At 40.4% G+C, this 13,829-nt stretch overlaps 1 protein-coding gene across 2 annotated transcripts in view; it reads left to right on the forward strand.

The window, feature by feature from the left end:
- nup58 (nucleoporin 58) overlaps positions 1-13,829 on the forward strand; it is a 62,255-nt gene that overhangs the window by 7,730 nt on the left and 40,696 nt on the right. For both annotated transcript variants that reach the window (XM_043691975.1, XM_043691976.1), the window contains exons 2-5: positions 1,095-1,237; positions 6,545-6,583; positions 6,766-6,909; positions 9,727-9,861. In XM_043691975.1, coding sequence (XP_043547910.1) covers positions 1,095-1,237; positions 6,545-6,583; positions 6,766-6,909; positions 9,727-9,861 — 461 coding nt within the window. The remainder of the gene's footprint in view (positions 1-1,094; positions 1,238-6,544; positions 6,584-6,765; positions 6,910-9,726; positions 9,862-13,829) is intronic.

Raw genomic sequence — 13,829 nt, forward strand, 5'->3', positions numbered from 1 at the left:
ATGCATCTAGAGAAAGTGTTTGAAGTTCAAGCGTGCAAGATAATTGCAGGTCTTTGCTGTTAACAATTTGATTGAATAACTTATACAAATTAGTTATTTGGAATGGATCTTGATTATAGTAACTAAACATAGCCATTGGTAACATTTTTTTGCCAATTCAGAAACACATTTTCATTTTAGGTTCTCTCCTTTCTAACCTATGTCCTCCCACTTCTGACTCAATTTCTTTATTCCTGCCCTTTTTTTTTGTACTTTTTAATTTTCTTGGCTATTTGATGTTTCTTTGTTAGTCTTACTGTCTGTGGTGGTCTTTTGTATAGTTGAACAATATTTGACTTTTCATGTAAATTCACATATGAATTTCTTCTCTTTTTTTTTAGATTTCTTTGATTTTTCACATCTGCAGAAGTAGTGTTCTTCAAATGATAACCTATCTTAATCCCAACATATGTCTGAACATATGTTGGGCGGCATGGTGGCACAGTGGTTAGCACTGCTGCCTCACAGCGCCTGAGACCCGGGTTCAATTCCCGCCTCAGGCGACTGACTGTGTGGAGTTTGCACGTTCTCCCCGTGTCTGCGTGGGTTTCCTCCGGGTGCTCCGGTTTCCTCCCACAGTCCAAAAAAGATGTGCAGGGTCAGGTGAATTGGCCATGCTAAATTGCCCGTAGTGTTAGGTAAGGGGTAAATGTAGGGGTATGGGTGGGTTTCGCTTCGGCGGGTCGGTGTGGACTTGTTGGGCCGAAGGGCCTGTTTCCACACTGTAATGTAATCTAATCTAATAATCTAATGTAATCTAATCTAATCTAATAATCCCAAACTAAACTAATCACACCTGTCTGCTCCTGGTCCATATTCCTCCACACCTATCCTACTCAACATTTGAAACTTTTTGAAACTTTTTTCTTGTCTTGCACCATTTTATATTTATAAGTTAGTCTTGAAATATAACGATGGCTAAAGAGTATACGTTAATGCTTTATATAATTGTCATCCAGAAAATATTATGAAACATATAAGTACAATATGAAATGTATGGCTAGTCGTAAGATTGACCTTCTGATGGCTAACATTTACCCCCTATCTTATTGCAGCAATCCTGGAACCACAGGGGGATTTAATTTTGGAAATCTTGGTACCACAGCCACAACCACAACTGCAACATTTGGGGGCCTTGGGAGTGGACTGTTTGGGCAGAAACAAACTACTGGATTCTCATTTGGAGTTACCTCAACAGGTGAATTAAAATTTTTTATTGTTGCTTTAGCCCCCAGTTTGTATTCCTCTTCTTCATGTGTGACCTTTTTACCACCAAAACAGGATGGACAATGTTGCTAAGGTGGAAAATGCATGATACAGCAGTAACAAATGTTCATGCTTGTAAATGGATTTTATTCAAAAATGAATCTGGGAACCTTTGCTGACTGAATTTGTTTATCCTCTTGCTCTATCCATTATTATTTGCCTTTAAACTGTCTAATCTCATTCAATACCTAATATCAATTTTACTTGAATTTTTCCACAGCTGGATGGTTTGTAAGGAAGAGTGTTTGAAGCCAGGACATATCATCATTCCAAGAGGAAATAAGTAGATAGAACATCACAGATTTAAAAATTGCATATCCTGGACAAAAGTTTCAGATGTAGGCAAATCCCATTTTATGACCTGAGAACTTTCAGCCATGTACAAGGTCCAGTCTATCCTCATAATTGAAGTGCCTCATTCCTGGAACTGCTCTTGTAAACACTGTCTGCACTCTCTCAGATGCAAGTATTTGCTAAATAGTGGCACCCAGAATTGTACACAGTAATCTAGCTGAGGTCTAACCAATATCTTGTATAAGTTCTTGTACTTGCTCTTGTACTTCATGCCTTTATTTATGAATCTTAGAATAATGTGTGCTTTCTTAGCAGTTCTCTATGTATCCTGCCACCTTAAATGGTTTATGAACTTATAAACCCATGTTTTTCTGCTCCTGTTGTCAAGCTGTGCCTCTGACTTTGCATATTCTTTGTATCAAAGTGTATCACCTCTCACTTGTCTGCATTGAATTTCATTTGACATCTATCCTTCCCTCCATCATGTTCATGTACTTTTGAAATTCTACACTGTCCTCTTCTCATTTTACAGTTCTCCCAATATTTGCGTTGTCTGCAGGTTTTGAAATTGTCCCCTTCACACTGAGATCCAGATAATTTCTGTTCATCCGGAAAAGCAAAAGTCCCAATGAGAACTCCACTACAGACCACCTTTCAGCCAAAAAATACCCCATGAACTGTTACTCTGCTTTCTATACCTCAGACAATCTTGGATCCACGTTGCTCCTGTTCTGTTTATTCCACGATTTATAAGGTTCATCACAAGTTTGTAGTATAGCACTGTATTTAGCACCTTTTCAAAATCCATCTAGTACTTTCCTCCACATCAATCCTCTCTTGTTGTCTCAAATAAAAGGACCAGCAAATCATTTGGACAGGATTTTCTCTTTAAATCGATGCTGACTGTCCTGAATTAATCCACACTTTGTATGTGACTATTAATTCAACCGTGAATAACTATTCCTAGAAGTCTCACCTCTGCTGAAGTTAAACTCAGGCCCAGCTATTACAGACCAATTTTTAGAACCTTTTCATGAACATGAAATAATGTTTTCAATTTTCCAAACCTCCTATGACACGCCCAAATTTAGAGAAGATTGAAACATAATTGCCAGCATCTTTTGCAGTTGCCACACTTGCTACTTTCAATATTCTTGTGCCTTATCGACTTTAAGTACCAACATCTTATCCAATGCTGCTGCCTCATCTGTTTTAAACCCTTCTAGTGACAATCTTGAGTATCATCCTCTGTCATCATGGCCTGGGCTGAATCTGCCTCATAGGTAAAGATGAATGCAAAATAGTAACCTCAGCTAAGTCCTCTTTTTGATCCCTAATCAGCCTACTCCTCCTTTTGCCACCCTTTTACTGTTGATGTACTTATAATGTCTTTTTATGCTAGCTGACAATCTTTTTATTTTGTAATCCCTCTTTGCTTCTTGTATCTTGTTTTTTAAACTCCCTTGTGTATTCAGCCTAATTCTCAACAGTATTTGCTGTTGGACACCAATCATAAACACCTGTTTCTTTTTTCTTCAATTTAATTTCAATCTTGTTTGTAATCCAGGAAGCTTTGGATTTATTTGTCTTTTTCCTTTTGAGGAACATATCTTGACTCTGCCAGACTGTCTCCTCTTTGAAGGTAGCCCATTGTTCAGTGACTGATTTTTTTCCACTAACCTTTGGTTCCAGTTCCTAATTTCTTCTCGCTTAATGGAAGGCCATTCTCTTTATTATTCTTGCTCTGAATTGACCAATGTCATTTTCCATGATCATCTGAAACTTTATAATACAATTTTTTCTTTCACTGTGCTAACTTAGAAACTTGTTTTTCAAAATTACTGGAGTTGAAACATAGCTCCGAATAGCAGCTGCTCAACAACAATTAACTTGTAACTTTGCTATGTTGTGACCCTTTGTCTTTTATTCTCCTCCTCATGCTGTTTTACTCAGCCTGCCCTACCTCCCACTCTCGCATTTAGCTGCTGATGACTGTCTGCAAATCCTCCTCCTTCTCCTGCAAAGGTACTGCAGATTCTGCAATTCTAAACAAAAAAAAACTAAGTACCAAAACATTCAGCAACTCTGGCAGCTTCTGTCTGGAGAGCAATGTGGGGTTAATGCTTCAGGTAGATAACTTTTCATCTAAGCTTTTTAGTTCCCACTTTTTCACTGAGAACAGGTGTTTGGAATCAATAGTTGTATGGGAAGGAATAAAAATGCCGATCTTTATTTTCTGAAGTTCAGGGAATATGGCTACAGAGGAGAAAGCAGGCTGTCATGGCTGGGGACATTTTCAAAATGCTGAAAAGAGGGTACGGTCAGTTTATGATTATGTTGGAAGTAGTAGAGGGCTGAATTTCCAACTGTGGAGGCAGAAGGGGTAAAAGATGAGGACAATAGCACCGGATGGTGGTCATAGGAAAATAGTTGGAAACAGTCTAGCACAACGGTAGAGAATCAGTACGACATTGCTGAAGCACTAGTGTCCAAATTAGTATTATCCGAGCAAATACAAGAGATTTGGGAAGAGGGAAGCAAGGCTTTGACCTGAGTCACAGAGGTCTACAGGACAGAAAAAGGCCCTTCGGCCCATCAATTCTGCGTCTAAAACAAATATCTGACCATTCCAATTCCATTTTCCAGCACTTGGCCCATAGCCATGTATATTTGCTATGCTAAGGCATACATCTAAATATGATATGGGGGTGCTGGACTGGGGTGGACAAAATCATACCATTTATATTACCTTTTGATAGCTCTACCTATAAATTCAGTGTCTGTCTGCTTCTCTCTCACACCGCTTGACAAAAGGGACTGTGGTCCGAAAGCTTGTGATTTCAAATAAACCTATTTGACTGTAACCTGGTGTTGTCTGACTTCTGACTATGTCTAAATACTTTTTAAGTGTTATGAAGGTTTCTATCTCTACCATCCTTTGCTGGCAGTGAATTCCATATTCCCTCTAAACCTCCTGTCTCTTAATTCTACGCCACCTGTCCATTGATCCCTCTTCCAAGGAGAAGAGTTAGTGCCTGACTATACATTTCATAATTTTACATATCTCAATCATGTGCCTCCTCAGTCTTCTCTGTTCCAAGGAAAATAACTCTAGTGTATTCAATCTCTCTTCATTACTAAAACTCTAAAGCCCTGGCAGTATCTTGGTAAATCTCTACACCCTCTCCAGTGCAATCCCAACCCTCCTTTTATGTGGATTCCAGGGCGGCCTACAATATTCTAGCTGTTGCCTAACCAACATTTTAAATGCTTCCAGCATCACCTCCCTGCTCTTGAACTCTTTTACCTGAGCTATTTAAGGCAAGTAACCCATATGTTGCTTTGACCACTTTATCTACCTGTCCCGCTACCTTCAGGGATAAGAGTGCGTGCACATCAAGGCTCCTGATCCTCAGCGCTTCCCAGACTCTGACCATTCATCATGTTTGTATATGAATAGATGAAGCACCTCTGTTTTTTGTCCAAGTTGCAAATATCCATTGAATTCTCTTTGTAGTCCACACATTCGGTCTTCTTCTTTGATTCTCTGAAATATTTGATTTGACCTGGCTTCAGTTACTAGACCTTGTAATGCATTTTGTATTATGGTAGCTCTGTCCACTTGACGACAAGTTCGTCTGACTGCCCCATTATGTTTTAATGCTAATCCTAGATGTATGGTCCCAAGTTCCTGTGGATTTCTGAAAAGCTACATAAGCCTGTAACTTTTTTATTCCTTAAGTATTGCAACCACAATTTTTAGAATTTGCATAATAACTAAATCTTTTTTTCTAATGATTTTACATTTTACCATTCCCATAACTTAAGTGTTATTACTATAATGGAGTTAAAAATCTCACAACACCAGGTTATAGTCCAACAGGTTTATTTGGAAGCACTAGCTTTCAGAGCACTGCTCCTTCATCAGGTGGTTGTCTTACGATAAGATCGTAAGACACAGAATTTATAGCAAAGGTTTACAGTGTGATGTAACTGAAATTATATATTGAAAAAGACCTGGGTCGTTTGTTAAATCTCTCATCTTTTAGAATGGTTTCAGTTGTTTCATATGTAAATTCTGAAACTTTCTTAGAGTTACATTCTCAAGTGAACTTTAACAATAGGTTCCATGTTGGCCCAGATAATGCATTGAAGGTGCGAGGTGCCCTGTGTGAGGCTCTCTGTGCCCCAGTGTTCAGACTGGTTCTAATCTTTTTTTTTAAAAAAAGGATTTACAGAACCTGACATGGATTCATGCAGTTTTTGAGCGAAATAAAATGTAATTCTGCAAGTACAAATTCGCCCCACAAATTTGTGTGTGGGGGGGGGTGGCAGAGACGTGTGAGTGTAAAGGGGTATAAGTGTGACAGGTTGAGTGTGGGAATGTATGTGTGAGAGGGTCTGCGTGAGTGTATGGGTCTGTAGAAGTGGGTGTGTGCGTACAGTGGGGTCACCTGTAGTGTGATATGAACCCAAGGTCCTGGTTGAGGCCATTCCCATGGGTACTGAACTTGGCTATCGGTCTCTGCTCACCACTTTGCATTGTTGTCTATCCTGAAGTCCGCCTTGGAGGATGGTCACCTGAAGGTCCTGGACTGCTGATGTGTACACCCCAGGCCAACACCGGCACCTCCAAATCATGACTACTATAATGGAGATAACTAAATCTGAACACATGTATTTTGCTGAAGTAAAATCAATATCTTGAACAAATATTTGTTTCCACCTTGTGAATTGCTTTCATCTTGTTGAAAGAAAAGCATAACTGGATAATTCAGACTTAAAATAATTACAGAGCGATAGAAATTGAAGGACCTCATGTTCCATTCCGGGCCTGTGTTTGAATTCTGTTCTGTCTGGTTGACAGTGTATTGACTTTAGTGTCTTATGATTATGGAGAATCAAAACTTTGCCATTTATATTGTGGCCTTTTTTTAAATTGCAGGGACGACAACAACGGCAGCAACAACAGGGCTAACTTTGGGTAAGTTTTTTTGATCAATTAATGAAGTGTTAAGCTGGTTAACAAATTATTTTAGTAAACATCTTCCTAGTCTTTCTTTTAAACATGGTTTAGTTTGTATTCTGGTCATCCTAATAATTTTTTGCATTGTAACATTATCTGTTATATTTGAATTTGGTCTTGACTCAATTCTTTTTTTTTAGGAACTCCTGCAACAACAGCATTAGCTGGTTTTAGTTTAGGATTCAACAAACCAGCAGGTTCAGCAACACCTTTTGCGATGCCTATTGCACCTTCTACCACTGGAGGATTGTGCCTTTCATCTGCACTGCCAACATCTACAACAAGTAAGCTTTGGTGTTCATGCTTCCTGGTCATAGAGTCATATAGCATGACCCTTCACTCCAACTAGATAATGCTCACCATGTTCTCAAACTAAACTAGTCTCCCCTGCCTGTGTTTGGCCCATATTCCTCCAATATTGTTCTAATCATATGCTTATCCTAATGTCTTTTAAATGTTGTAACTGTACCTGCATCCACCACTTCCTCTGGCAGTTCATTCCACACACTAACCATTCTGTGTAAAAATATTATCTTTAATGTCCTTTTTTTTAAAAAAAGAATTTCTTCTCTCACTTTAAAGATATGCCACCTAGTTTTGACACCCCCCCCACCCCAAGAAAAGGCCTTTGCTATTCACCTTATGTATGCTTCTCATGACCTTATCAACTCCAGTGAAAAAAGTCCCAGCCTATTCTTATAACTCAAACCCTGTGTTCCCAACAAATTCCTAGTAAATCTTTTCTAAACCCTCTTGAGTTTAATAATATCCTTCCTATAACAGGGAGTCCAGAACTGCTCACAGTACTCCAGAAGAGGTCTCACTATTGTCTTGTACAACCCCAACACCTATACTCCAAGGTCTGAGCGATGAAGGCAAGCATGCTTAATGCCTTCTCAACCATCTTATCTATCTCTGCAAATTTCAAACAATTATGTACCTAAATCCCTAGGTCTCTCTCTTCTACAACACTACCCAGAACCTTACCATTAATTGTATAAGTCCTGCCCTTGTTTGTTTAATTGAAATGTAATACCTCACCTTTCCAAATTAAACTCCATCTGCCACTCCACAGCCATTGATGCAATTTATCAAGATCTATTTTTTGTAATCTTAACCTTTTTTTTTAGATTAGATTAGATTACTTAGTGTGGAAACAGGCCCTTCGGCCCAACAAGTCCACACCGACCTGCCAAAGCGCAACCCACCCATTCCCCTACATTTACCCCTTTACCTAACATTACGGGCAATTTAGCATGGCCAATTCACCTAATCTGCACATCTTTGGACTGTGGGAGGAAACCCACGCAGACACGGGGAGAACGTGCAAACTCCACGCAGTCAGTTGCCTGAGTCGGGAATTGAACCCAGGTCTCTGGTGCTGTGAGGCTGCAGTGCTAGCCACTGTGCCACCGTGCCTTCTTCACTGTCAACTATACCAGCAATTTTAGTGTCATCTGCAAATTAACTAAGCATGCCTCCTATATTCTCATCCAAATCATTTATATAAATAATAAAACTAAAGTGGGCCCAATACTGCTGGTAGGTGTTCAGTCTGAAAAACAACTCTCCACCAGCACCCTCTGTCTCCTACTGTAAAGTCAACTTGATATCCAGTTTGCAAGCTCTCCAAGTCCATGTAATCTAACTTTACTAGTTAGTCTACATGCAGAACCTTATCAAAGGCTTTACTAAAGTCCATGTAAACAACACCTACTATTCTGCCCTCCTCAATCTTTTTGGTTACTTCATCAAAAAACTCAAACCAAGTTTGTGAGGCACAATTTCCCTCGCACAAAACCATGCTGACTAGCCCTAATTCCTTGCCTGTCCAAATGCATGTAAATCTTATCTTTCGGAATCACCACCAATTACTTACCCACAACAATGTCAGACTCTCGGGTCTATATTTCTCAGGCTTTTCTTTACAGCTTTTCTCAAAATAAAGACAAAATATTAGCCACTCTCCAGTCCTCTGGTACCTCACCTGTGGTTGTAGATTAATACAGATTTCTGCTAGGGGCCCCATTATTTCCTCCCTAACTTCCCACAACATCATGGGATGCACTAGATCAGGTCCCAGAAATGTGTCCATCTTTATTTTCTGAGACCTCCAGCATTTACTTTTCTGTAATGTGAACTGTTTTCAAAATATTTCCCTGAGTTCTCTAGCTTTCATTTCTTTATCCAAGGAAAAACTGATGTGAAATATTCATTTAATACCTCTCTTACCTACTGAGGATCAACACAAAGACAGCCTCGTTGGTCTTTAGGGGTCATTCCACTTAAGTTTTCAATTTATTTATGCTGTTTCTCTTGTTACACCCTCCTTTCCTGAGCCTGAAAGGCTGTTTTGAGAAAAAAAATTTTTTCCCTTTAACAGTCACCATCTTGCAATTTAGTGGGATTTTCACTAAATCAAAGGCATGTTAAGATCTTCCCTATAGTACATTGAGACCCAGAGGAAGTGTCAACCCACAAGCATGCATTGCATTTACCCTGGAAGTTTGAACTTTAAGTTTCCCAGGTACCTTCTCAGAATATCTTTAAGACTGACTATAGTATCCTAAATTTGATGAGGTATTTGTCCTATCCTTCTCCCACAGTCAATCTCTGGGACAAAACAAGGAGTAACAGCAGGAATTGTATGAGAAATCCTCAAAAAAAAAACACTGATCCCACTTCCTATCCAGACTATGCTCATATCACTTCCTGCGCCCTCTGATGGAACTTGCTCCAACCGTGTTGCTCTTTTCCCAACCATAACACCTGCACCCCAGCATTTTTTAACACCTGACCTCCCATTTGCACTCTGTAACTTCCAATCTCTCACTGCTGCTCAATTGTCTCCTCTGTGTCTCTGGCATTTCGTCCCTCCCCTAACCTTATTACAATGTTTGCACCCTCTCCTGACCCCATGTGGTTCTATCCTCACCTGATTCACATCCCCATTCCATTATGTACCTCTGATGATACTGAAGCCACAATTCAGTCAGCTATGGCTATATTGAGTCACTGAGCCAGTTAGAGGGCCCAAATGGTCTACTCTTGCTCCTTTATTTATGTTTGCATGTAATTTACCAATAACTGGTTCTGCGCAGGCTCTACAGGATTTGCGTTAAATTTGGGTGGAGCACCCACATCCACTGCATCAGTGCCAACAGGCTTAACATTGGGAGGAGCTTTGACTGGTTTAAGTGGCAGCCTCTTTCAGGGTGCAAGCACTTCCACTGCAGGTCAGTATGCTATTACAGCACTTTCAAGATTTTGTATGTGAGTGTATGCATGTTTGTTATCAAATATGATTTGTAGCTGAAAATATGAATTTTTAGAAACTTCTACAGCCATTTTCAACTTTGTTCACTTCATTGAATGGAATTTAAAGTTAATTTACATTGTTTAGTAATTTGTTTGAAAAAATGTGATCGTTAAAGCAACATTGCTGCAGTTTTGTTAAATATTTCATGCTGTCTGTTAATTCTCAGATGCTTGTTCATATTTCAAATTCATTTGGTGATATGAAATCAGTCAGGTGGTTATAGAGTCATAGTCATAGAGATGTACAGCATTGAAACAGACCCTTCGGTCCAACTCTTCCATGCCGACCAGATATCCCAACCCAATCTAGTCCCACCTGCCAGCACCCGGCCCATATCCCTCCAAATCCTTCCTATTCATATACCCATCCAGATGGCTTTTGAATGTTGCAAATGTACTAGCCTCCACCATTTCCTCTGGCAGCTCATTCCATACACGTTTGATGGAAGAAGTGCTTCTGCAGGTCTTGAGCATATTATAGGGTATTGAAGTCATCTCTGATTTTTGGGCTTCCATCTCAGCCAGTGTTAAAATGGAAATTATGCAAATCACACACTCTGCGTTTAAAAAAAAATTGCCCCTTAGGTCCCTTTTATATCTTTTCCCCCTCACCCTAAACCTATGCTTTCTAATTCTGGAAAAACCCCACCCCAGGGAACAAACTTTGTCTATTTACCTTATCTGTGCCCCTCATTTTATAAACCTCTGAGGTCACCCCTTAGCCTTCGTCGCTCCAGGGAAAACAGCCCCAGCTTATTCAACCTCTCCCTATAGCTCAAATCCTCCAACCCTGGCAACATCCTTGTAAATCTTTTCTGAACTCTTTCAAATTTCACAACATCCTGACACTCCAGTATCACCCGCAGAAAAAAGCATGAGTTTTCCATATTCGATGGAGCAGTCCGCTTGGGAAGCATCATGGAGAAACGACCTCCCCGCAGCCTTGTCCACAACTGCGAGCTGTGTTAAATTAAGTTGCAAATATGCCTGTTGTCTAGAGCCAGCAACAAGATCAGTCTGAACTGGAATTGAGAGAATGATCTTGAGACAATACCTCTTGGCCCTACTTGGATCTGAGTTTGATTGTTCCACCTAAAGAACCTGTTAGCCCAGTAGTGAATGTCACCGATAATGTTGTAGAAGAGCTCATGTGGGCGGCCCACCGGACAGTATAAGCATTACTATTCAAGAATGATCAGATATTGAAACTGGGAACGGAGAACTCGTCAAACAAGGACGAAATTGAGACCGATAGCATAACATCGGAGATGAATACATATACAGAAGGAGTTGTTATCGAACTGGTATAAGGCAAAACATCTGTCCGAGAGGTTGTGATCCATTGTCCTTTCGGTCAGTTGTTCTGCACTAAATGTGACTGTGAGCCTATTTAAGATCCATCTGACCAAAGTACGTCAAATAATCAACATTCGGACAAAATGAATGTTGGTTTGATCACTGAGCCGGAAGGTTCATTTTTAGATGTTTTGTCAGCATACTAGGAGACCTCTTCAGTGAGCCTCCAAAGGAAGCACTGGTGGTATAACCCACTTTCTATTTTTATGTTTGAGTTTCCTTGGGTTGGTGATGTCATTTCCTGTGGTGACATCCTTTCCTATGCTGTCATTTCCTGTTCTTTTTCTCAGGGGTGGTAAATGGGATCCAAGTCAATGTGTTTGTTGATAGAGTTCCGATTGGAATGCCATGCTTTTAGGAATTCTCGTGCGTGTCTCTGTTTGGCTTGTCCGTGGATGGATGTGTTGTCCCAGTCAAGGTGGTGTCCTTCCTCATCCAAATGTAAGGATACAAGTGAGAGTGGGTCATGTCTTTTTGTGGCTAGTTGATGTTCATGTATCCTGGTGGCTAGTTTTGTACCTGTTGTCCAATGCAGTGTTTGTTACAGTTCTTGCAAGGTATTTTGTAGAGGACATTAGTTTTGCTGGTTCAGCAAATCATCCCAATATCCACAAACGAAGCTGCATTAGAACAATATTTCAATGAGCCACCACACTCTGCAGCACAGAGGAACTATGCAGAACAGGAAAATCACCCATACTGTGTGTTCAAAAAGAACAGGTACCCAATGAACACAGTCTACTGATTTTCTGAGCAACAAACCCAAACAAGCAGACAAAACCCGTCCAGAAACCCGAGCCATTCTCCCCTATATCAAAGACATCTCGGAAATGACTGCCAGACTACTCAGACCCTTGGTATCATGGTAGCCCACTAACACACTAAAACAGCAGCTAATGAACTTGAAAGACCCAATACAGACAACCAGCAAAACTAATGTCATCTACAAAATAGCTTGCAAGGATTGTAACAAACAATATATTGGACAACAGGCACAAAACTAGCCACCAGGATACATGAACATCAACTAGCCACAAAAAGACATGACCCACTCTCACTTGTATCCTTACATTTGGATGAGGAAGGACACCACTTTGACTGGGACAACACATCCATCCTAGGACAAGCCAAACAGAGACACGCACGAGAATTCCTAGAAGCATGGCATTCCAACCGGAAATCTATCAGCAAACACATTGACTTGGATCCCATTTACCACCCCCTGAGAAAGATAACAGGAAATGACATCACCATAGGAAAGGATGTCACCACAAGAAATGACATCACCAACCCAAGGAAACTCAAACATAAAAATAGAAAGTGGGCTATACCACCAGTGCTTCCTTTGGAGGCTCACTGAAGATGTCTCTTAGTATGATGACAAAATGTCTAAAAACGAACCTTCCAGCTCCGCGAGCAAACCTACATCCAGAACCTCAACATGAACTAGAAATCTTCTCAAAATTTGCTAATTCAAACAAAATCTTCATTCTACAAGAAAGCAGGCGAGTACCACATAATCTCCTGCCATTATGCTAAATGCAAACGTTTAAAAACCCCCTCCAGCAGGAAACTTTCTATGCAGCACGTGTGACCAACAGTTCACAACCCAAGCTGACCTGCCCAACACTAGAGGCATCAACATCCCAGTCTATGTAATGAAAATCACATCAAAGCAGCACTCAAGGTCAGGGGTAAACCGGGAAGAAGTGATCGAGTACAGTTACCAGAAAAAGTATCATCCCTGAGGGAATTAGACAAGAGATTTGCAAGGTGCGGTTTCATTATTAAGGAGATCGCTAGCATCCTCAAAACCAAAACACCAAAGCAAATCTCTGATAAAAGCAGAAACCTTGTGAACACCCCAACAGAGATTCAAATCCCGTATAATGCAAATGTAGCGGAGAATTTGCACGAATCTGAGGCAGAGCGTGCTCTTGATAATTCCGAGGAATCAAGCCCGCACCAAAGATCTCATCATAGACCGCCAGCTTTGAACTCAAAGCAGAGGGACGTAGATGACCGATTGAAACAAGCTGAAGATTGTTTGGGCATGAGGAATGACCCGGACGTTCTGGCCCTAGGCAATGGACTAATGGAAAACATAACTGACGTACCCATGAACAGTGGAGATCAACCAAAAAAACAGAAAAGGTCTCTGAGATCAAACAAAAAGAGACACAGACTGACAATAATACCAGTGCGAGAAAGAGACGGGAGGTAGATTCAACTATGCAACTTTGGCCTTCACAGACAACATAGTCTTTTTCTGAGTGACTCTCATACCGCTATGGGAAGGAATCTAAAACTGCTCCAATCATATTGTGATCATACGGACTTCAATATCAACATTTCAAAGACAAAAGGCTTCCGTTTTACATTTTAAGAGGAAAACCTTCCTATCCAATTTCTTTGACAATTGGAAGCTTCGTGATGACCTTATACCCCCAAGAGAAACCGTGAAATACCTGGGTGCCCTTATCAACCCATGTGCAGGTGTGTCAGAAGGCCAGTGGCATGAGAAGCTTAA

Source organism: Chiloscyllium plagiosum, chromosome 6 (genome assembly GCF_004010195.1).
Source record: "Chiloscyllium plagiosum isolate BGI_BamShark_2017 chromosome 6, ASM401019v2, whole genome shotgun sequence".
NCBI classification, from domain to species: domain Eukaryota; kingdom Metazoa; phylum Chordata; class Chondrichthyes; order Orectolobiformes; family Hemiscylliidae; genus Chiloscyllium; species Chiloscyllium plagiosum.